The 25,077-nt window shown below is 37.2% G+C and overlaps 2 protein-coding genes, 2 long non-coding RNA genes and 1 pseudogene across 4 annotated transcripts; 1 reads left to right on the forward strand and 4 right to left on the reverse strand.

Annotated features, from left to right (window-relative positions):
- Positions 1-1,824: 1,824 nt before the first annotated feature.
- LOC147475540 (uncharacterized) lies at positions 1,825-2,247 on the reverse strand. Its single transcript, XM_086585441.1, has one exon. It carries the CDS (start codon positions 2,245-2,247, stop codon positions 1,825-1,827), a length of 423 nt encoding a protein of 140 aa, XP_086441567.1.
- A 4,625-nt stretch (positions 2,248-6,872) lies between these two features.
- On the reverse strand, positions 6,873-7,556 carry LOC147475541 (uncharacterized). Its single transcript, XM_086585442.1, has one exon. It carries the CDS (start codon positions 7,554-7,556, stop codon positions 6,873-6,875), a length of 684 nt encoding a protein of 227 aa, XP_086441568.1.
- Positions 7,557-18,519: 10,963 nt separating this feature from the next.
- LOC147475542 (uncharacterized) lies at positions 18,520-19,478 on the reverse strand. The gene is made up of 3 exons (XR_015207253.1): positions 19,391-19,478; positions 18,932-19,008; positions 18,520-18,575 (listed from the first exon to the last, which is right to left on the reverse strand). It is a non-coding gene; the product is annotated as an uncharacterized LOC147475542 (long non-coding RNA).
- A 906-nt stretch (positions 19,479-20,384) lies between these two features.
- Positions 20,385-20,933, reverse strand: LOC147475543 (uncharacterized). Its single transcript, XR_015207673.1, has 3 exons — positions 20,757-20,933; positions 20,641-20,687; positions 20,385-20,506 (listed from the first exon to the last, which is right to left on the reverse strand). It is a non-coding gene; the product is annotated as an uncharacterized LOC147475543 (long non-coding RNA).
- Positions 20,934-20,979: 46 nt separating this feature from the next.
- On the forward strand, positions 20,980-22,051 carry LOC147475544 (uncharacterized; annotated as a pseudogene).
- The last annotated feature ends 3,026 nt before the right edge of the window (positions 22,052-25,077 follow it).

A 25,077-nucleotide genomic window follows, 5' to 3' on the forward strand; every position in this document is an offset into this window, starting at 1 on the left:
TCCTTGTGTTTGCCTTAGATGGTGATTCATTGAATAGCTGCCCAAGCTCATATAAAAGGAAAGAAGATACTCGTAACATGAACATATGAACAACCTTGAGTAGAGTTAATTGTTAACGATGTTTCATCCAAGAGGGCATCGACACTTTCGCTCGATTTGATTGGATTGTCTACTACTGAGAACAACATGAAGCAAAAGGTCATTGAATCAAAAGCATTGGTGGATTTGAATCTCTTGAATCTATCTCTCTCATATTCTCTCCCTATTTCCAATTCTTAGCTTTAGTATAAGTTTAGTTAGTTTAGTTTAGTTTAGCATTAGAATCTAAAATCTCTACAATTATAGTTTTTAATCCCTCAAACCCCCTTTCCAGTCATGTCCTTCATATAAACATGCACTTAAAAGTGGAATGATACCCTACTCATCATTTACTTATTGAGGGATAATTAGGTTTTGATACGCTTCTGTTTGTTTAACGACCATCATCTATTTACATCATCCATATACCATCTACACACACAAAAAAGAGGCGAGGTCAGTACTCAGCTTGCTCAGCATCCTCAGCAAGAAAATCACTTGTATGCAGTCCCTTGGATGCTCCCATCTCCAGAACAACAAATGGCCCCAGCAGCTCTGCGACCGGTATTCTTGTCGAAAGCACCATCAAAATTCAGCTTATACCAAGGGGGTGAAGGCGGAAACCAAATACTAGCTTCCTCATTCCGCGAGCCAAGTAACTGGCTATTATTGATATCGGAATCAAGCCTTGCATAAGCTGCTTCACATTTTGTACTTCTAAGAATTGTATTGTGTAGCATTCTATTCACCATTGGTTCATGGTGTTCCATCTTTGCCTTGTTGCGACTCTCCCAAATCTGGTACAACAATAAGAGGCTGTAAATACCTCTTCTTCTTAAATATTCTTCCGTGCTCTCACACTAGCAAATGAATTCTTGTAGCCAATCTCTGACAGACTAATCGCTATGAAGATCACCATTTATCATGGATTCAGAGACAAACCATACTCGTTTAGTCCACTCACATTTGAAAAATAAGTGCTCAGCTGTTTCGATAGCCTTGTTGCAGAGTATACATGAAACATCTCCCTTGAACTTGTGTTTATCCAGAATATCCCCAGAAGGCAACCCCCCATATACAATTTCCAGAGAAATAACTGAGTATTAGTAGCAACTTTAAGTTCCACAGCTTCTTGAGCACCTTAGGATTGAAGGAAGAATTAGTCACCAACTCATCTTGCTTAGTAAGAAACCTATATGCAGTTTTGACTGATAACTTGCCATTTTTGGATGCCAGCCATATGATTTGGTAAGTGATAAGGCTTGGTCTGATAATAATAAGGTTTATGGAGTTCTTGATTGGATCAGAAAACAATTCTCCCAATCGATTTTGATTCTATGAATGGGACAGAGAGTTGATAAGATGACTTACCGTAAGACCGGCTATAGATGGGTCAGGTTCTACGTAATCTTTAAACAAGATGGGTTTAGAAAGATGTGTAAGCCAGGGATCATGATATATAGACACCTTTGATCCGTTTCCAATTCTCCACAGATAACCCTCCTTGAAATCTTTCATGGTTCTGACTATACCTCTGAAAAAAATAAGAAGTACCCTTAGGCAACACCTTCATCTCCGTCATATTCCACCAATTAGGGTAAATACTTTTTAACAATTGCGACCATTTCGAAAGCTCATCTTTAATTAGTCGCCAACAATGCTTGCTGATGAGTGCCTTGTTCATATCTCTGCTGCTGCAGAACCCAAGGCCACCGTTATCTTTGCTTTTGCATAACCGTTCCCAACTCAGAGTGTGATATGAGTTGGACGTGTCAGTCCCGTTCCACCAAAAAGTCCTGCAGATTTTGTCCAACTTGTCGGTGATTTTACAAGGCAACCTGTAGTACTCATGGCATAAATTGGAATTGCTTGAGCTACTGATTTAACAAGTGTAGTCCTGCCTGCTTGGGACAAGACTTTAGCCTTCCACCCTGTAATTTTTCTTTGAACTCTTTCAACCAGATATTCAAAATCAACACTCTTCTTCGGACCCAAAAGAACAAGTACGCCAAGATACATTTCCTTTTCATCAAAACCTCTAACCTTCCATCTTTTCATGAGCATTTTCTTGTGTCTAGGATGAACATTTCCACTAAAATAGGCTCTAGATTTTTCAAAATTTACCGTTTGGCCAGAGGCACGGCAATAAGTCTCCACTATTCCCTTCATTTTTGTAGATTCCGCTAGATTAGCTTTACAGAATATTATAGAGTCGTCGACATAGAAAAGATGGCTTATCCCTGGTGCATTCCTCCTTATTTTTATGCCTGTTAAAATCTTTTCATCTTCAGCTTGATCTAGTAGTTGATAAGAGCCCAAAACTGTAGTTTTAACCCCTTAACAATAATACTTTTAGACCAATTATGCGAGTAATAAATAAGAGTTAATGCTGATTACGTGCTTTTATGTATTTCAGGCATTGAAGTCAATTATGTGCAGAAATGTGCCACTTTGGCGAGATAAAGGAGCAAGGGTTGGTTGCTGAGAAGTTCTATGATTAAAGGCCATGATTCAAGGAGAAAAAGCCTTTGTAAAACCCGGTCAAAAGCTGAAAAGTCAAAGTCAACGCGGGCAGAAACAACACACAAAAGTCAGCAGAACTTCCAAAGACTGTATCTTTGGACTCAAGCCTCAAAATTGGGCCTACCTTATGTCAAAACGACCGGCTCGGAAAGAGATTTCCAATGATCTAAACCTTAACCTAATCAGAGGAGCAAAAGTGGACGAAAAGCTAACTGAAGTCAGATCTAGCTGAAAAGGGCCCTGTGGACTGAAGAGATTGGGTTTTGGGCTCGATTTTCTGGCCCAAAACATGGCTCCTCAGCCCATGCACGAAAATGTGGATCTGGTCTCCTCTATATGAATAGAGAAGACTTAACTCTGAAGAAAGAATTAGGTTAGGTAGCAGGTAGCCATTAGAGATAGTTCTAGATCTAGTTTTGAATTTTATTCCATTAATTAGTTTTCAATTATTTTTTTATATCTAGTTTTACCTTTCAATTAATAAGTGTTAGAACAAGTAGATTATTATTTTAGAATCAAATATTAGTTCATAATAAAGTATTCATTTTCATCTTAATTTAGTTTATTAATTAAATTCTTATTAGTTTTAGAATTGTCAAATTCATATTTAGTTGTTAATCATTTCTTAGTTGTTAAGTTAGATTTGAATTATTGATTAGTTCAATTTAGTAAAGTTAGAATCTTTATATGATCTCTTGTTTGAATTCCATGAGAAATCCATTAGGGGGGTTTGATGAAGCCTTGATGAAAACTTGATTGTGTAGTGTAGAATCGTTGTAAGAGTCTATTCCACTCAAGAAGGTAATTGATTCGCCATGAGAATGGGTAGAACTTCCTCACATGGTAGTCATTAGTTGGTAGAGATTGTCATGAATGATTAGGGATTAGAACAACCAATTCTTATCGTAAGAACGTAAGAATTTGATTACAAAAATCTATGCTAGTTTATTAAGTTGGATTCAAGGTGGATTCAATCCCCCCTAATTCTTTATCTAGATTCAAACCTTAGTATTTCCGTCATTTCGTTATTCGTATCTTGTTAGTTGAATTCACATCATAGTATAAATTCCCACCATTACTCTCACTAACTTTAGCTAGGACTGATAATATTAGGAAACATCGAATGCTAAAGAACTAGGAGTGGATTGAATCTTTTACTCCACTCTATTTCGATAGATTCGAGAGTAAAATAAACTTTGATAACACAATCAGAATTAGTTTTAGTTTTACTTGCGACTGAGTCTTGTAGCTTATTCGTAGGTAAAACTATCATTTTTACGTTTATCAGTAGTCTGGAGAAAGCTTCAGCAACTAGAATATAAAGGTATGGAGAAAGAGGGTCTCCCTGCCGAATACCCCTCTCAGGATAAACCTTATCAAGTGGGGCACCATTTAATAACACATTATATGATACTATGTTAATACATTGTTGGATTAATCTCCTCCATTTTGCTGAGAAGCCTAACTTGCCCATAATCTGATCCACAAAGCACCACTCTACCCTGTCAAAAGCTTTTGCCATATCGAGTTTTACAGCCATCCAACCCTACTTCTATTTCTTCATCCTCTTCATGTTATGTAGGACTTCACTAGCTAACCCTATATTATCACCTATAGATCTGCCTTTCACAAAGGCACCTTGAAGCGAGGAGATAAATTTATGTAGGAGAGATTTGAGTCGAGTAGCAAGGATTTTTGAACAAATCTTATAGGTGGAGTTACATAAACTGATAGGTCTGAATTTCGATATATGGTCTGGGTTGGGAATTTTAGGTATCAAGGTGATGAAAGACTCATTAATGCAAGGGGTTAAGGTTGCAAAGGTGAAAAAATATTTGACTGCATTACTGATATCTTCCCTAATAATATCCCAATACTTTTGAAAAAAAAACCCCCTTGAAATCCATCCAGACCAGGGGCCTTAAGAGTTCCCATACTTTTCACAGTGTTCCAAATCTCTACATCAGTAGGGGCTTCAGTGAGATTAAGATTTTCACGGGGAGTGATACAAGGTTTGAAAAAGCTAAGAAGGTCTACATTTGGAAGAGGTTTATAAGAAGTAAAAATAGTTCAAAAATAGTCATTAACATTTGCACCCACCGCTTTTTCGTCAGTATGCCAATTCCCTACATCATCTTTCAGTTTTTCTATCTTATTCTTCCTTCGCCTATAAACATTGGGGAGATGAAAAAATCGTGTGTTTCTGCCTCCTTTAATCCAATTGAATCCTGCCTTTTGTTGCCAAAAACTTTCTTCTTTTTCTAGTAACTTTTGGAGTTGTTGTGTCAGTTCTTCAGCTTTGTAATAGTTCGCTGCATCATTCATATTACCAGAGCAAACAAGCTCCAACTCCTTTCGAACCTTTTTTATCTACTGTGTGATAATCCCACACTTCCACATTCCATTTTTGCAACTTGGTACTTGTGTTCTTCATCTTATAATGGACATTTAAAATAGGAGAACCAGATGATTTCTCTTTCCAAGCTAAGTCTATTATGTCCTTGCAAGTAGGGTCCATGGTCCACATATCAAAAAAAAAAAAAAGGTTTCTTTGAGTTGGTTGTGGTGCCAGATAGATTAATAGAGAGGTATAAATAATCAGAATAGTTAATATGAATGTTTTGTACTGAGGCATGGGGAAATAATTCAAACCAATCCGCATTTACAAGTGCTCGGTCTAAACGTTCAAGGATATGATCACTAAACAAACGATGGTTAGACCATGTGTAATTAGAGGCCTCTATATCCCAAATCAATGAGCCCCAAGTCGCTAATCATATCATTGAATTCAATCATGCTACAACTTAGATGACCATTTCCACCAATCTTCTCAGTTGATGACGATATGGCATTAAAATCACCGAACAAAAGCCAAGGTCCTAGAATGAGGGTGGCCATATCTCGCAATTCATCCCATACTCTCTTCCTCCGAGAGGAAACATGTTCACCATAAATGAATGAGAAAAGCCAATCACAATGAGAAGGATAAACACTGATTTTACCTGTTATATGATTAGAAGTAGCACCTAAAATGTCTAACTGCACACCGTCCTTCCAAAAGATAGCCAATCTGCCCTTCTTACCCACCGCTGGAACAATACATTGACCCCCGAACTTAATTCTTTTGCGAACCATCTCCATTTTTTTTTCTTGGACCATAGTTTCAGCCAAGCAAATCACATCCGGTTGACTTACTCGAATCAGGTCTGTTAGAGATTGAATTGCCGAGTGGGAACCCATACCTCGGCAGTTCCATGCTGTAATCATGGAGATAGAGGAAATATAGCTAAAAACTCAGCATGCTCCTTTCCTATTCCAAATACATAACTATCCAACAGAAGAAATTAATAGCCCCACCCATAGTACAAAATATCAGGATATGGCAAAATATCGACTTCTGATTTATGGATATGTATCGTGGATATATCCCCCTGTGTGGGGATATATTACATTGGGGCATCTGCAAATATCGTGGATATATCGCGATATATCGACAAATATCCACAGACTATGTGTGGGTATTTCTGACTGCAAATATCGTGGATATATCGACAAATATCGATAAATATCCACAAATGTCGACAAATATATATATATTTTCTTTGAATGTGGTCATTGTAAAGGTTGAATTTGATCAGTCCTTACAAGTGTGAATAATGGGGAAGATTGTGATGAGTCGAGTTTTGACTGAGCTTGCTTTGGGATGAGCTGCCTACATATCAAGTTTTTGTGATGAACTTGAATCAAGTCAGACGTAGTTCCTCTCCTCTGTTTTATAGGTAAGGACCCAATGCTTCCCCCCTTTCCTCCGTCAGCTCAGGTCTCTGTCTTGATGAGAATAAATGAGCTTTTAGACAGTGTATTCATGAGCACGACTGATGCTACGACTTTAACTAACACAACTACGTTGAGCGTTACTGCCCGTTGCGTGCATGTGACAGGTTGTCACCTCGTTTTGGACGAGGTGTTATGTTGTAACGATCTGTCATGAGTCCTGGAGGTTGTCACCTCGTTCTGGATGAGGTGTTATGTTGTAACAATCTTCCATGAGTTTTCCTAATTCGTGTTGGACACGTGCATAATATATATAACTATATTATTCCCTCACAGTCGTACTTTTAATATAAAGTACTTTTAATATAAATTACTCTCTAATGTTCAAAAATACACCTCAGAATTCCTACATATTACATTGACTTTTCATTCTTTAACAATGAATCTTGAATTTTTTTTCTACATATTACAATACTTGTTGCACTTGCACTAAGCGTTCAATCATATAACGCATCTATTAGATCTTCTGTTGTGATTGAATCCATGATGAGAGCGTGAAGGCATGTAACCCTGATGTCCATAGATGCCTCGCCTATAAAGTCTATCCAACACTCTAACGTCTTTAGGAGACGACCAACACAACTCCAATCCACTTCATCAGTTGTCAATATGACGTGTTCAATTACATCACTTGCCAAAACTATGCTCACACTAGTATCCTCCCCATCACTGCCATAAACCGCATCCATCATCTTGATCAGGCAATCTACAACATATTGCAGTCCTTTGGTTGAAGCCAGGATTTTACATCCTTCAATGGAGGTTGTTATTTGGGACAATAGGGGAAGCATAAATAAAACAGAATAGAATGGTCTTGGTTCATCCTCACCCTTGATGGAAAGAAGGTACTCAAGAAGATCCAGAACCTTTAGCATGCAGGCAAAGGGTGATTCCGCCAAGTACTTCCCAACAAACAACACTGAATCAAGAAGATCCTTTCCTTTTCTATGATCATGATCCTTTGCCTCTTGCAAGAACTCTAGAACCTTACCCATCGTCTCATTCGGACCATTGACCATCATTATTCCCATGCTTTTATCAATATAACTCTCATTGATTTTAGAGACGTTTTCTGTTGAGACCGATTTCATCATCTTTTCTGTTGAGACTAATTTCATCATCTTTTCTTATGATGATTCCTTCACGTATGAATCTTCAGCACAGATGCACACACACAAGAACAACTAGCCCTAGCATTTCCAGAGAGATAAGAGAACGAAGATAACAATAAAACAGTCACTGAATACCAAAGACACGTGGCATCTTTAATTATTACAAAACTCAAGACGTGATATAGACCAACTAAGCAAAACCTAAACTACACAGAGACAGAAAAATCCTACAAAAATTTCGGCAGAGTTTCCTCTGTATTTTCGACATTTCATAAATTTAAATCCTGTCATAACCTTGAAATCCAATAAAACTACACCCAACTACTAAAAGAAATACTAATTCGCAGAACCGGCTACTTAACCATCTCGACTAGTGCCAGTTAAGTCAAGTAACCAATCCTCGAATCAAAAAAATCCTACAAAAATTTCGGCAGAATTTCCTCTGTATTTTCAACATTTCATAAACTTAAATCCTGTCATAACTTGGAAATCCAATAAAACTACACCCACCTACTAAAAGATATACTGATTCGTAGAACCGGCTACTTAACCATCTTGACTAGTGCCAGTTAAGTCAAGTAACCAACCCTCAAATCAAAAGAAAACAATTTATATACAAACAAATCCCAGAAACCCTAATATAGGTCTTATACAATACAAACTAACATACATACATCTCTACGTTATCATAACAGCCTCAACAATATACATCACGTCCTCCACACTACTTATACATCAAAACCCATCTTCCAAAACAAAAGAGCTCAAATATGATACAACTTCATCATAAAAAAAATAAAATTGATCAAATACAATACCTTCTAGTCAGCGATTAGGTCTCCCATCGCTTTGTTCTCCATCCGTGTTCCAACACAGAACGCACCCCCATGCAAAAAACATATTACGAGGGGGTAAGCATAAAGCTGGTGTGAGTGATTTAGGGATAAGGTAGGTAGTTCCTCCCTCATAGGCATCATAGTTCCTTATTCCCCTTAACAAAATAATCAAAGTATCATATACGCGATTATACAAAATAACTATATTTAACTTTTCTTTTACCTTTACCCAAGTTAGTTTTTCATAGGGTAGACAGCATACCGCACAAAGAGTTAGTAGGATCTACCCTCTTGCAAATCACAATTCAATCAAGCTTAATATAACTAATACTTAAGACATTCGTAACTTAACTATATCATCATATTTTATTTATAACATTGCGGACAAATATCCTTAGCCACTTCGACCACGATAGTTACTTCTACACACTATTGTGGATCGATACATATATCCAGAACGACAATGCCGGTGGGATCTAAACATCGCCAACATTCCTGTGTACTTCCTCCTCGGTGTACCTAGGCCCGCTCTCGATTCCACTTCAATAGAAGGTAGGTCGTTTCTAGGTCCTCATATTTGTCGAAAGTTGTATGCATCCCGTGCTTTCCTTGGCAATGGCCTTGCATTTCTTGGCATACTTTCGATTCTGGCAGCCGGCTCCTCCTTCAACTTTTTGCGCGTTCAGACTGCCAATGTCATCCTCTCCAAACGCGCCATCATTACTCTTCTTCGACGTTCCTCCGCCTCCCTCTTCTCTATCTCCTGGACAGCCCGGAGATTCGCCAACTCATCCTTCACCTTTTGCAGCTCGCCACTCTCCAACTCAGCGATCCGTGCTATCCGCTTCAACTTTTGATATCCCGGTCAACAAATGTGCATAATAACACATAACATCTAAGTTCAGATCGCTCATCAAAAATAAATCAACACCTCACGAACATCAAAGCTTGCCAAGCATTGAGCCGGATCTATCGCTCTTAGATTCTCGCCTTTAAGCTCTTGGTGTCCATCTCCCTCCCGTCCCCATCCAAGATGAAACATCCAGATACCGCGGCCGCGATCGGGGCCACCTTGAAGCTGCATCCGTTTTCTTCACAGAGCACTTTCGTCCCCGGACCGCCATCAACGTAGACCAGGTGGCGATCCGGTTCATCACCGGACCGCGTGGTGTTACGCTTCTTTCCGCCTCCCTTGGTAAAAGCGGCAGCCTTCCCCCTTTCCAAAGAAGTGTCCATTCCAAAACCCGTGCCTACATCCACTCCCTCCAAGACGGGCATCCTCAAGTTCAGTCCCAGCTTGACGCTTTCTCCCGCTTTTTCCCCCGGTTAAACTCGGTGAAGTTTGCAGAAGATGCAAGATGCGACTTGGCCACCTTGGCCGCCTCTCCTCGAGGCACCCGCCTTCAAACCACTGAACTTCCAGAACAAACTTCACCTCCTCCAGCTCAAGCGGAGGCCCTCCCTCCTATTCCCCGAGGAGGGCCGAGTACCAGCCCCTCCTCTCAAGGGCAGTTAAGAAAAGCAGAAATCATAATCCCCGACAACTGCGCGTCCCCTCCAGGCTGCTTCGACGACCTCACAAATTCCACTTCACTTGCAGGACGCTTTCCTGAACTAGATGCCCCCGCATCACTACGTTCTTTCACCATCTTTTTCCTCTCCTCCCTGGTCACCAGTTCGCCACCATCCTTTACAAAATCCGATATACAATACTTTCTGTTAACGTGATAGGGAAAAGAAAATGACTAGATTACACTTGCCGGCAACATATATTGAAATAGTTTAGTTCCATTACATTCCCTTGCTACCATCAAAACCCCTCTCTTACAAACATATATCGTCAGTGTCATACCTATATTCCATTATAAATGCCCCTATGTAGGGCTGGTCATCGAGTCGAGCTATTCGTGAATAACTCGAGCTCGGCTCGTCGAAGGCTCGACTCAAACTCGTTCGCACAAAAGTATGAGTCGAGCTTGAGCTTAATTTAAAGCTCATTCTAGATAGCGAGTAGTTCGAGTAGCTCGCCAGTTACTCGTGAGCTACTCGAGTCGAGCTCGAGCTTGAGTAGCTCGCGAGCTACTCGTTTTATAAGCACATACGTAGTATATAATTTATAATTTATACGACATTTTATACTTTATACCCAATTATAATTTACAATTTATACTAGTTTTAATGTTTTATATACATTTTTTTCAAGTTTGAGCTCGAGTTCGAGTTCGAACGAGCATAACTGAACTCGAGTTCGAACCTGAGCTCGAGCTCAAAGTGTAAAACAAGTCGAGCTCGAGCTATTAGTATAACTAGGCGAGTCGAGCTTGAGCTTCAATATTAAGCTCGAATCACGAGTTTCGAAGTCGAAGCCAGATGTTGCGAAGTCGAGCTCGAGTATAGCAAAACTCGACTCGGGTAGCTCGATGACCAGCCCTACCCCTATGAAAACTACAGTTAAAATAGAGGTCAATCGGCCACAACTGTAAAGATCTAAAGCTAGTACATAAAACGGAAGGTCAGAATTTAGAAATACCACTTCTGGCTGAGTGCTTCTTCGCCGAGATATATAATAGGATGGAACTACTTTCTAACTGATAAAGATTACAGAAACCCCTTCCTCGAAGAAAATCGTCAGTTTTCCCTCGCAAACATGTCTCACACGCCGCATTCTAGCTAGTAGGAAAAACTTGTGCCTCAAAGTACTTCAAACATTGTCACACCATTTCGTAACTAATGCCGAAAGTGAATGTCGAAAACATCTAGAATGCGTCAACATAAGCATGCTGAAGTAAGTGTGCTATTTATTTTCATCCAGTTGAAACCGATACCTTAATAGATTTTTAAAGCTTTTGCAAGCTCAAGTTAGAGAACTGAATTTTGACCAGTTCAAGTTACCATCACGGTAGTGCTTGTTGAAATTCTTATTGTTGGTAAAGTGCCCTTGCCAACTTTTTGTATCAGATTGGGCAAATAGGTGCTGCAGGTATTTCACAGGTATTACTAGGTTCACTAATTACTAAACTAATTCTTTTAACAAAATTCATATGCATTTTCTCTTACTTTAAAATATTAACAATTCAATTTTATCAAGCAACAATTGAAAAGAAACAAAAACGACAACAATAAATATAGCAAAATTAATTAAAAATCTCAATTTCATTTCTACAAAACAACACATTCTAACTGATGACTAATCAAATATCAGATATTTAGATCATACAACATAAATAGCCATGTTCAAGTGTTAAAAAACAATACAATTAAACTCACTTGTTAAGTTTGAGAGGTGTGCGAGAGACCGAGAGTGGAGAAGAATGAACTTTTATAGCCATCTTCATTTCGCGTGGGAGAGGGTAGAGTCGCTCGCGTGGGAGAGGGTAGGACTGTAGGAGTAGCCTTTTTTTATTTTCCTTCGTCGGTTTGCAATCACCAGCACCAATTATCTCCGACAATATCGGGTACAAAACATATCGTCGAAATATCGTGATATATCAAAAAATATCGTCGATATTTACACTGGTATGTATCCAAATTAGTATAGTGATATTTCGATACTCTTCTCTGAAATCTCAATATATATCGAGATATTTTGTACTATGCCCCACCAATCAGTCTATTAAAGCAACCACACAGACCTCACCACAAAATTACCACCGACAACAGAAAATTTTAGAGAAACAGCAGCCACCAACTCTAATCTAGAATCCTGAAAATGCAAATTCCGTAATCCAAAACCCAAGTTGTCTCCAACAAAACAAGGACCAAGATCAGCTTAAAAAGAGGATGATCTGTACCTGTACCGACTACAAAGAAGTGATATGGAATTTTATCTGGTAAAAGCTGATCTTTACCTAAAACTCCCACAGAAGCACCACTTTAATCGCCCACAGAGAACAGGCACAAACTATTTCAAACTTCAAAACTTGAATCCCTTAACCGGACTTTCACCACCGAATTTGACTAGCAATTTGAATTGGAACCAAAATATCACAAGAGAGGGGAGGCTTCTGTAACCTAAAGTTCACTGTATCAGGTAGAGTAATACATCGAGGAGGATATGTTCTACTGAAGATGGTCGGAGTTGACCTAGATCTCGTCGGAATCACTCTGGACAGGCCGTAACATTGGGATAAACCACCACCTTAGGCAGGCACCGCCATCAAACTGGGCTCAAACACTAACCAAACTCAACTGTAAAAGATGAGAAGAATCACACTAATCAGTTTAGTTACCTCAAATAAGATTATGCTCAGTTGTCTTCTTCCCAAAGCTCATTCCTTTTTCACCTCACAAGCTGACTATCCGAGCACAAACTAGTCGACTTGAGTTCTGATCTTCTTCTCCACCTCTCAATTGATGAATTACACTCGAAAAACAGTGCCAATCGGTTAAAACTCGGTGCGTGACTCAGCCTGAATCGGCACTGACTCGGTCTGATTCAGCCCCAACTCAGTGCGTGACTCAGCCCTAACTCAGTGCGTGCTATATTTGGGTTACAGTATTTGGATAAGAGGGATGCAAAAATATCATAAAAAACTTTATGTCAAGATATTTATTAGTAACTAACTAACTCACCCTAAACTATTGAGATGCTCTTTTCTTTTGTGCCATGCTTTTTAGAGCCAGTATCACATCTCTATTCTCCCAATGTTTCTTAGACCTACCAATCTGGTCCAAGGAAGTTGCCGTTGTTTTGATCTACAATTGAATTTAGATACAAAGACATCAACCAACCTTATGAATTTGAGTTTGATAAATCTAAATTAGAAACAATATAACCTTTTTAAACTTCCGTCTATTGTAGATAAGAACAATATGACGGGTTCTGTAGTTGATCAGTATGACATTTGTGAAGCAGTAGAGCGGCAAAAACATGTTAAGAAAATATAAAATGGAAAAAGGAACATTTGGGGAACATTCTCAACAAAAGGGCGTTCTATACTTCTATCAAACACTTTGGGAACTGATTCTGAAGCAGCATAGGGGTTTTTAAGTAAAATTAAAGAGCATTTCATCGAACGTTTTATGAAGAGTTTGTCAGTCAGCATAACATATAAGAAAAAGAGAATGGAATGGAAAGAGAAGAGAAAGAGCATCTGAAGAGATCGAATGTTTTTTTTGTTCTATTGGGAGGAAACTGTCTGAAATGAAATGACTAAGAAGTTTGAAGAGTTGCAAGTTGCAACGGTTAAGAACACATGCCGTTGGTTTTGTATTTTGGGGGCAAAGTTTTAATACTCAACTTTTGGAGTAAAATTCTAAATTTTGGGTATAACTATTTTTTATTTTTATTTTTTGACGTGGAGGCTGAAGCACTGAGAAAACAGAAAAGGACAGCGTCTTTAGTAGAGTTAAATCGAAATGTCCTAGGAGCATAATTATTTCTACCCTTCTTTAAATCCGAAATTACCATTCTAACAGTACACGTCCTTTTTAATAGGTTATGGTAAATCCGGAATTACCATTCTTTAAACTCATAATAATTTTTGCTTTACCTTTGAACCTAAATGATCTCCTCTCTTAAGATAGGAACTCTCACCCCTTGTTAGCAACTAGCTAATTGGCCCGGCTATTGCCAGGCTTGCTACATTAATAGTGGATGATCTTATAATTAAGTGACCCAAAAATTGTATATCATTGATTTTGTTAGAAATTTATAGTTTAGATTAATTGATCATTTTTGTTAGCAATTTATAGTTTAGATTAATTGATCATTTTTTTTTCTATTAGTTTAGATGAAATGTGATCATTTGAGTTCAATTGTTTAATGATAATCAAGTGCGTGGGAATAAAATTTCTAGAAGTTGGATATACGAAACTTTAGTAATTTAATTTGTTGAACATGTTTTTAGTAAGTGCAAAATTAAATTGATAAGTTTTTGATTAAATCTAAACAATTCAAGTCTGAATATCTTTGCCAAAAAAACAAACTCGTACTTCGAAAACCACAATGCAAAGATATATGCTTGATCTCAAATCTTAATTGCTTAATATCACAACTATTTAGCTAGATTTGAAGTTACTCACCAACACTGAAACATCCATATCATAGGAAAGTTACATGCAACAAACAACCTGAATGACAATGTAAAGAAAACTACAAACATATGACTTGTATTCCAATAATTTTATATTCTGCTTCAAAGGTTGAGAATACACATGCACCTCGTAGGTTATGTTGCTCCTTCTCACGATCATATGCACCTCGTAGGTTATGTTGCTCCTTCTCACGATCATATCCTCCACAACCCACAACTTCAACTCCTTTCTATCACTGCTGCTAGAGAAAAGAAGTTCTATATTACACTGAATGGTGAGCTCATCATGTCTATCCCTGCCTCTTTTATCACAGACGCTTTTAGGAGTTCTTTCCCAAATTAGTGAAAGACAATTTAAATTTCCCTGGAAGAAGTATTTAGTGTGTATCAAGTAACATAAATTGCAAGATCAAATCTAAGAGAAGTAAGATTGTTACCTTCAGCTGGTAGTGAACATCACTTCCACCTACAACTTTTATTTTGATCTTAACATCATTCGGACTTGCAATCAGATCAAGTAAATTAAATGTCAAAAACACATGACTATGTTAAGTATACATGATCATGAAAAATGGTTGGATGCATGAAATAGAAGATCATATAGTTGGGCTAAAAAGAAAAAGAAAGAGAGTCAGTACATACCAACAACAGAAGGTTTGAATGGTTGAATTTTTTAGATTGTCAACACCTAGAAGCCATTCAACATTGTTTACTTCTTCAAGTACTCCTGCTTATGCAGTTGAATATCTTCTCTATTATGGTTTGTTGAACCTGCTGAATTTTGTGTGTCGTTAAACTGTTGAGGTCGAAGGATGTCAAGATAGCACTACTTGAAGAAAGAGAAATGGTAATAAAAATAATAATAAACATAACTAAGAATATATTTGTCGCCACTTCTAAGATAATGGGTGACACCTATTAGGACCTTTGCAAATTGAAATGAAAGTAGATAAATTAGTTCATATTCCTACTTTTTCTTTCTTTCCAGCAGTGTATTCAAAAATAGAACTTCAAATCATAAAAATTGAAGTTAGGGGGGGGTACCTTTAGTCTATGTCATTCAACTTTCTTGCAAATGAGTAAGCGATAGCTGATGAAGGCATGAATTGAAATGGAAATATTCAATCAAAATATTTTTAACGCATTGAAATGAAAAATTTGTAATGAAATAAACTTGAACAAAGTGTATAGGATCTTCCGCGTATCCGAGAATTCGATAGCAGTCATCAATCTACAATACACGATTTAAGATATAGCCATTTCAGATGATGAAGTAGATAAAATGAACCTAAAAAACACCAAAGCAAGGAATATAAGTAGATTATTCAAACTGGTGCAACAACTTCACACTTCACCTGATGCCCATGGTAAATATACTAAATGCAATCAATAATATACGTAGAACGTTTTTTTTTTTCCAGATTTTAGTCTAAAGAGGGGCGGGTACTCAGCGAGGGAGTTCTTGCTTGGTCATAAGGATTTGATTAAAGACGGGGTAGCTGTCTCTTTGATCTGAACAAAAAGAAGAACAACCCAATTAACGATTATGGGTGGGAGATTACCTGAGAGTAGTGGAGCAACAACTGTTTGATCTATTTGTGAAATACTTATTACATACACTGATACACGACACCTGTTCTCAAAAATTGCTTCTATATTTTATCTCATATAGAAGATCTTCTTAAATCACGCTCACTTTGCAAGAGCGTTTGCACATGGAACATGTATCAAACTAAGTAGAGTTGTGCTATCATCACTCACCTTGACACCTTCAGAAAGCCTTGAGCGCGCAAGCAATTTTTTTCAGTTCCCCATTGCATCATTGCATCATTGAAAGTGTTCCATCTACATAGTCATGAACTTGAAAAGTATTACAGTCACATGCTTCACACCCAAGTTAAGCACTATACCACCGTTAACTAATCATCTAGAGGAGTTCATGAGGTTCATTCAATTCATGGGAATATGTGGAAGTTAAGATGTGTTAGGACTTAAGGTTGGTTTTGGTGAATATGCACCAAACAAAATGTACATGCTGAAATCAAAGGAAGCTAATAATCAAACATTATTTGCAAAGCTATTTTTTTTATGTCATTGAGGAATAAGAAATAAGAAATATTCTAGTATATAGTAAGTCACTAAAACTACCAGCAGAAATATATAGTAATCTACTAAAACTACCAGGAAGGACAAAGATGAAAATAGAAAAGCATAACCGAATTAAATTATCCCCTACTAGTCACTTAAACTAATGTATCAAGAGATTCAGTTTGTTACTTCAACTGATACTCGGCTTCACTTAATCTATTATATTCTTGAGAACAATTACGTAGTTCATGGTCGAGTTGTAAGAACAAATAAAATCAAAATTTTAAATAGCAAGTAAAGACCAACTGTTATTTGATTGGAAATTCGTAATGCATCACCTGAATATGGTTCTAGTTTTGCACTATCTCTACTCATCCAAAAAAAAAATCTGCTCTATCTCTCTTCCTATTACTCGAGTCTTAGTTTATATGAACGGAAAGTGCGAAAAAAAACTGGAGTCTAAATAGAAATATGTAAATTCCAAACTGAATTTATCACTACCAGAAATCTTCCATACTCATACCCCTCGAGCAAAACATTTGAAAAAGAACAAAGTAAAAAGTAATACAGAAACATGTCAATGCTAACCATTAAAATGATAGCCTCAGACACTCGAGCTACAATCTGTAGATAAGTGTATGTACCATTCCGTCTGTAGTATTGTTACCAGCATCAAGATCATCCTTTAGGCTGGGCATTCCAGACAATAACAAACTAAGGAAGCTTACCAAGACCCAGGGACCATCTTGCTTTGCTATGTAATTAAAGAACCCAAAAGCTACAAAACATAAACATCAGTGAGAAATCACTACATTCAAAATTCTTGTAACGTGATTAATTATCATCTACTGGAATTTCTCCGATTGGATAAAAGGGGAAAAAATACAAAACAAAACATTATGACAAAAAAATAATAATGATAAAAAATTTAAGAAAGCATTTAATTGTTTTTTTTTTCATACTACCACTTTTAAGGAGGTGAAATTTGATGTCAAATTCAATATGGTTTGTTTAATCATAGAATAATGAGTGTAATATCATCAAAATTTTAGATCCACTCTGCCTAAGAGGCAACTCCTAAACACAACTTCCATATAAGTTTCTCAAATAGTGAGCATATTATGTAATCATCGTAATACTAACTACACTTAGTTATGTAGGGCTTGCTCAACAAACCACTACACTAGAAAAGGTGTTTACTAACAGCTATATCCGTTACTTATAATTTTACTAACGCTTATATCCGTTAGCTCTGTGGTGTTACAGTCACTTAGGCTAAATTTAGTAACGGATATAACCGTTACTTAAATTAATCTTAGTAATACTTATATCCGTTACTATAATTCTTTGTAACGGATAGCCAATTGTTGAATCTATTCATTTCTAACGGATGTAAGTGTTAGTAACGTTTGGCGCTTCTTTAGTTACTTTTCTAGCGGGAAATCAATTTTCATATGTCACGGATATATCCGTTAGTAATAGGTGTGCCACTTGCTATTAATATCGATTAGTGTAACGGATATATCCGTTAGTAATAGATGTGTCACTTGCTATTTATATCGATGTTTGTAACGGATATATCCGTTAGTAATAGATGTGTCACTTGCTATTTATATCGATGTTTGTAATAGATATATCCGTTACTAAAGTTTTGTTAGTAAAAAAAAATAAATATTTATTTATTTCCCCGGTCAAAATGTCAAAAAAAGTTCACCCTGCATATCTAACTCTAGCGCATATGAATATTCCATCTTATAGAGATATCACATTCCACAAACTTAATCAACATATAATAACAAAAAACAAAACCACTAATCAATTAAACATTAATCAGTATAAAAATATAGACACCAATTCAAATCCCAATTTACAAATATAGAAATGACTTCACCTAACCTAATCTTGGGATGTCTAATATGTCGTCATAGAATATCCCATTGTATTGGTCGCCATCGCCAGCCTATTATTGCTCTCTCTCGAGGGTTCCCCATCGGTTTTTGGGTGCACATCTGCAATTCCCATAACTTCTCCCACGATATCACCACTTATTTGACAAAGCCCGGCAAGAACTGAAAAAGTGAGAGAAACATTACAAAATTTCTTAAGAAACTTTTCATCGGGTTGTGAGAATTGAAGAAATGATGAGTGGGTTAGTGTGGTGGGCTAATGTCACTCTTTGCAAAGAGCACTTCCTCAGCTATTAGACCACTATTTGAATAAAGCTTATGGATAAGAACAACTAATTTCTATAGATCGAAGACATACTTTAAGCCCATACAAATCACTTCAAAGTGACCCCACAATGGTTTTTGTGACTTTACTAGCTCTAGTAAAATGTTTTTTAACAAAGGCATTAGGATAGAATACTGGTAAAAAAATGTCATAGAAGTTAACTAAACGGATGGTATTAGACAAAGATAAACACCTGGAAGAGAAGAGACCGCTGCTTTGTCTCCAGATCAAATTGCTTAGTTACCCGGTAGCCAGGCCGTCCAATTTTGACTGCAAGTGAAAGAAATAAGTCAAGATTATGTTAAGAATACAAATAAATAAAGGTTTATTCATGAACCACACAAGGGTTACAAGTATACACCTACTTATGCCGACCAATTTTTTTGCATTGGGATTATGACCTATAATCTCATTATTGTCCTGAAAAAAGCATGTACTCGATTTGAATGGTGCACTGGTAGCTCCAATAATAGTGCTGAAAGCAACATCTTGAAAAGGACCATGCTGATGGGGTCATTTTTGCTTATAAAACGTGGCTCAAGGAAGCAATAAGATCCTATGGTCCATCATAAACAGCTACTGATGCTATCTCACCGGCTGGTGACGGCGTCCCTGGTGACTATTTAATCTAAGACATAGAAAATGCACTCACCTTTAAGATCCCCAGCAAGAAGAAAACAACTCTGCAAACTATGGACAAACTTAAGGCAATCAACAGTCTTTGATGCTGCAGCCAAGGCTTGCAAATCACAGAATATTTTAGAGATACAGTGCATTAAGAATTCTGCGAAAAAAACTATCTATTAATAAAACATCAACTAGATATTAATGTATTGGTAGCGTTGATCACTGAGGCAAATTCATTTGAGAAATTATCGCTGCCATGTGCACCTTATGCAAAGAATCACTAAATCTACTACTGGCTCACTATAGTTTACTAGATATATGTATAGTATTCTTCTTCTATTTTAAGGATCTCTTTGTTTCTACCACAAATCTTTGGCGGATGATCTAAAATGGATGTTGTTGTAGATAAAAGCAAAAAAAGAGTTTGTTGCATTTGTAGTTGTTCCTGATCTAGGATTTGAAAGAAATGGGAGGCACTCTAAAGGAAGGTTCAAAAAGAATCTTATTGTGTCCATTCAAGCGCTGAAGTTGTCATTCTTGTGAAAGTTAACTCTTCAACAAGTTTAAGTATTTTTATATCAAAATTTTCGGTTCTTAGATGGAAAATGGATTATTTTCTTTGTTAGATTTTGAAAGCTACTTGCATGTTTTTAAATTTTAATATCGAGTTTCTTCTTAGATCAGACTATACTCCAAAAGATAAGATTGAAAAGAGAGATATACAGAGTTGAGACAAACTGAAGTAACAAAAACGAAGACTAGAACGGACACCTTGACCAACCAGTTGTCCTCCAAAAACTTGTGCAAACCTCGGAGCATCTCGCAAAGTGAATCCATGTAAAGTGTTGACCTTAAAAAAGACAGAAACAAAAAGGATGAGTACAAATCACAATACTGGTAAATTATATCTTACTCATGAAAAAGTTGTGTTCATCTAATATATGAATTAATTAGATTGTGGTTTTTTTTTGTATCCTCTCCTAATACCAAGATGGTAAAAGAATCGAATAATGAAACTTACGTCTATTGGCTCCAACTGCAGTAAATGTTCCAACATTGAGCATAGTGTACCATCAACGTTCCATATCGATTTTGGCTTCATTAAAGAACTGTATCTATTAGGCAACACCAAGCAGGTGAGCTGCCATCATCAAATTACAATGCATCAGAATCTAATCTATCTCGTCCTTGCTTTTCGGTGTGTGCATGTGTTGGTAGGGGGTGTAAATATGCTAAAATTGACACAATAACACTGGTATTTAAGAAGGTAAATACCTTAGACAAAACAATTACATCTGCCTCGTGAACAGGAGTTACAGTACCTACAAGATCATTGATTTAGCAACATCAATAAACTTGAACAATTACATCAATAAACAACAACATGTTACCTCTCCATCCCATATGAAGTAAGTTCCATCCCCATTATCTCCTTCTCGAACAACGAGATCACTGCGGTCTACAACAACACAACATCCCAATCAAACAGTTACAAATTCAAAACAAATTAATCTAAATTTTATTGTTTTTCTATATTCTTACTGAAATGTTTGAATTGAACAACACGTGCAATCTTCTTGAGAGATGAACTAGGGAGTCTCTCAGAGCAACGGAATGTGTCCCAAAACTCCGATCTTCAATCTGAAAAAATGGTAAGCATCAATTGAATCAAGCAATAATAATGGCAACGACGGAAGTAAATTCTTAGATCCTCAATACCCAAATCAACGAAGCGGCGTCTCAAAGCCACCGTTTCCCAACATCTCCTAATGGTGATATCAAGATGATGTTTCCAATCATGTACCCTGCATTTTGTGCCGGCTTAATTCCTATGCAAAATCAAGAACAACAGACTAACCTTGGTGCTGGTCTTTATGCTGTGCCCACTTTCCCATTTATGCCTCCGATGTCTGGAATTCCTTCCAACACACTAATTCCTCTTAACTACACTGTACCCACAAGGAGAACTACTACTGAGGATGGAGCGATGGCTGATGAGCATGGACAAGAGGGGCGGCAACAACATGCACCACAAAGACAAGTTGTTGTAAGGAGGAGATTTCACTTCATTCCAACTTGACTTGTTGCCGATCATCGGTTGGCGGTATCATTTTTTTGTGTTCAACCAAGATGGATCAAAACAGACTTGCCCCCGCTTCGGTTTTGTAGCACCGGGTTTATTTCTATCGGACTAGAGCTCTCACTCCTTTGATACGGTGGCTTTCACAAGGCATGCATAGGGCAGCGACACCTCCACAACCACAACCTCCCCGTTAGGGGCTGAGAATGCTCTTGGTGCCGCTAGACCGGATGGTGAAAATGCTTTGCCGAAATGAGGGCAACCCGGAGATGAGAATCGGGGAGAGAATGAAAATCGACTAGTTGAACATGATAACCAGGTGGAACCCACTGAACAGAACGGCTTCAACTGGAGGGTAATTGTAAAGGAGATTCAGACTATCATTGTTGGCTTCATCACTTCTCTTCTCCTAGGGTTTCATAATGTGGATTAGTGTTGCATTTATGAAGTCCTGATACCTCATGGAACCTGCTGTGAGCAGAAAAAATACAATGTAGACTGATATAGAAGAGGGAGTTTCAAATTTTTATATCCCCTTTACTTTCTTTGTTTCAATCTTGAGCTTTGTATCACAGTGTAATGTGTTCGGTTGAACCATAGTTTGAAAGTTACAAGTTGACAATTTAAAAAAAAAAAAATTGAATCAGCAATTGTAACGTGTCGAAAAAAAAATTCAATGAATGTTTAATTAAATTCACCTGCATTCGTGTCCATGATTAATTTTCCCTATCTTTCTCACACTCTTGACTTTTTGGTCAAGATGTGGAGACCTTCTGTTATCACGCTCATTGACTTTCATGCGTGGTTCTGAAATTCTGAAATGACTTTATCCCATAAACAATTGAAATTAGGGTTTTAATTGAAATTGAAACTTGCCCTGTCATCAATCATCAGATGCACTGAAAAATTAAACTCTTCAAACACAAGCAGAGAGAGGAGAGAGTCCTTACATTGTACTTCAGGATGTAGAAGGATGTGTCGCTAGCAATAGCCACTAAGTCACCACTATCGGCCCAATACAGATTCTGATATAGATAAGACGAGTACAGAGAATTTTGATTTCTTGTGTTCAAGAAAAAAACTATTACTTGTGTTGGAAGGTTGACACTCAACAAAGCATTTCTCCAACATTATGAACCTCACATGCATCAAAAAATTACACATTTATTAGTGATATAAATGAAAATAAGAACTTCATATTAAAATAGATAATAAAAAGAAGAAGAAAAAAATAAACAAAAACTAACCAGGGGGTTTACGATCCCCTACCGACTACTAATTGCTCCAAGTATCTCGACATCCGCCATCTGCACTTAAACTTAAATACACAAAAGGCCTTGGTTTGTTTACAACAAGGCAAGTCACGACATAAAACCAATAAAAAGATTTGACAGCTAAAGAGTTTGTTATATTATTACAACTACACAAGACTAACCATGTAAAAATTTCAAGGCATGACAACGCACCCAAAAAGTTCCAAGTCATGGCAACCACAACCACATAAAAATATGTCTTGAGCTTAAATTAAAGCAGGAAGAGAAAAAAGTAGAGAAATTCAAAAAAGGTCTAAAACCTACAAACATCAATCCTACAAACATCAATCATACTTCAATCGCCCATCAAGCCAAGCTATACACCCTCCTTCAAGCCAAGCATTCAAAGTTTCATTACCATCTTGTGGACCATCATAAACAACAGCATCGGGAACCATTACTTCATCAATATACACTCTTCTCTCTCCACCAACCAGAATTCTACTATGACAAATTTTTACACTTACATCAATAGACCCTTTAGCAACTTCTGTACCAAACTTATCTAGTAATGTGACTCTAGGCTGTTCAAGCGACCCAAAAGCAGGAGTCAAGTTTTGAGGGGTTGTTGGAGAATGGTGTTGAGCGGAACTAGAACCAATTTCAGTTCTAGGTGTAGCCACACCCATATGTGGTTCGGCATTGGCTGTCACGTTATTACCTGCCGTAGTATTGCCTAGTTGTTGTTGAAGGAGAACCTGTGCGGGTATAGATGATGACATGATAATTTTAAAGTGTGGATTACATATTACTAACTCTAACCATTAACCGTAATTGCCAAGAAAAAACTGACCTTGAGCATTGATTTGACCTCAGACATGTCTGTCTCGACCTTTGATTTAAATGTAGCCACATCGGCCTCAACCTTTGCAACTGATGTAGTAGCCATTTGGTTGAGTAAAGTGTTTGCGACAGCAGCATGTTGTAGCTGCTTCCTAGTGATATTAGAACCAACTCCATGAACACAGTTCTTCTTATCCTTGCCAAGTACTTCAGCCAATGCATCGGAGTCGATGTCTCCCGTGTCAGTCTCTCCAGATGCTAATCTTCTTTCTTTAACTGCTTTCACTTGATCCTGCATTTATTTGTTTTTTTTTAAAAGAGCAATCAAATAGCCCAAAATATACCCGGTAGCAATCAAAAACTGAAGTTATCAAATAGATAGCAGTAAAACTTCTACTCACATATTTTTCCCAAGCACTTTCCAAAACTGTTCCATCACTGCGTTCACGGCCCTTAAGCTAATCATCAACTTGAGTTATTTTTGCTTGAGGGTTTTGTTGTTGCTACAGGCAAATAATCATTGCTTAGTAATAGTGGTTCAAAAAGGACAACAATAGTATTCATATCTATATACATAATCAAAAGGCTTAATAATTTAGAAAATGATACGTACCAGATCGTTATGCCTTTGGGAGAAGGTTCTCCTACCATTAGTACTACCAATAGTATTCATGGCCCTATTTGCCGCATTTTTCGCATTCCTTTCTTTTACTTTAGTTTGAAGCTCATAGTCGACAAAATCTACCCAAAGAGCTGGATTAATAGCAGGTGGGCAGTTTGCCTTAGTTGCTTCAATGTTTTCAGCTTTCTCCAAAAACTTTGACCTATACGTCGCTTTCTGTGTCCTAAGTTTTTAAGAATAATTTGTCTCGACCAACGGACGAGCTTCAAAGTTTTCGACATTAAATTCGAATTCCTCCTATCATGAGTACAGTTGATAAGAAATAATATATTAAGACAAAGCTGAATGGTAAAGTTGATTATTTAATTAACACATTAAATAAATAAATAAAAATAATTACCGTCAAGGCTTTCCAAATTGCATCCTTAAAGCCATCATCCACTAGTCTCCAATCCTTGGTGTTGATAGGGATATTAAGCCTCACTTCATTCCCTATTACAGTTTTGAACTTGCTTGCATTTTGTCCAACAATTTGGCCATTAGGCCATAACTCAACAAGCACTTTCCCGGAGGGACCCATTAATTGTGTCTTCTTGGATGACTGAGAAGTGCATTGACCTGTGGGAGAAGAGGCATCTGATGCACTAGGGTGTGCACTTGTACCACCTGATTCCATTATTTAAAAATAGCCTAACAATTTCCAACAACATTTGAAAATAAATTATTAAGGATTTCATAACACTTAAAATATGACATAACCAATTATTCAAAAAGAACAAAAAGAAATAAAAGAATATGCACTATCAAATTAACCATAATATCCAAAATTAATTTTCCAAACTACTAGAAAATCTTAAGATGATCATCAAAAAAGGAAGGCAGACATTTGAACATGTTTTTAAAATTATTGCACA

Source organism: Coptis chinensis, chromosome 9, assembly GCF_015680905.1.
Source record: "Coptis chinensis isolate HL-2020 chromosome 9, ASM1568090v1, whole genome shotgun sequence".
Classification (NCBI taxonomy): Eukaryota; Viridiplantae; Streptophyta; class Magnoliopsida; order Ranunculales; family Ranunculaceae; genus Coptis; species Coptis chinensis.

Bases quoted from the DNA above. Each gene is read 5' to 3' on its own strand.
- LOC147475541 (XM_086585442.1), bottom strand. From the start codon at position 7,556: ATGATGAAATTAGTCTCAACAGAAAAGATGATGAAATCGGTCTCAACA.
- LOC147475540 (XM_086585441.1), bottom strand. From the start codon at position 2,247: ATGAAGGGAATAGTGGAGACTTATTGCCGTGCCTCTGGCCAAACGGTA.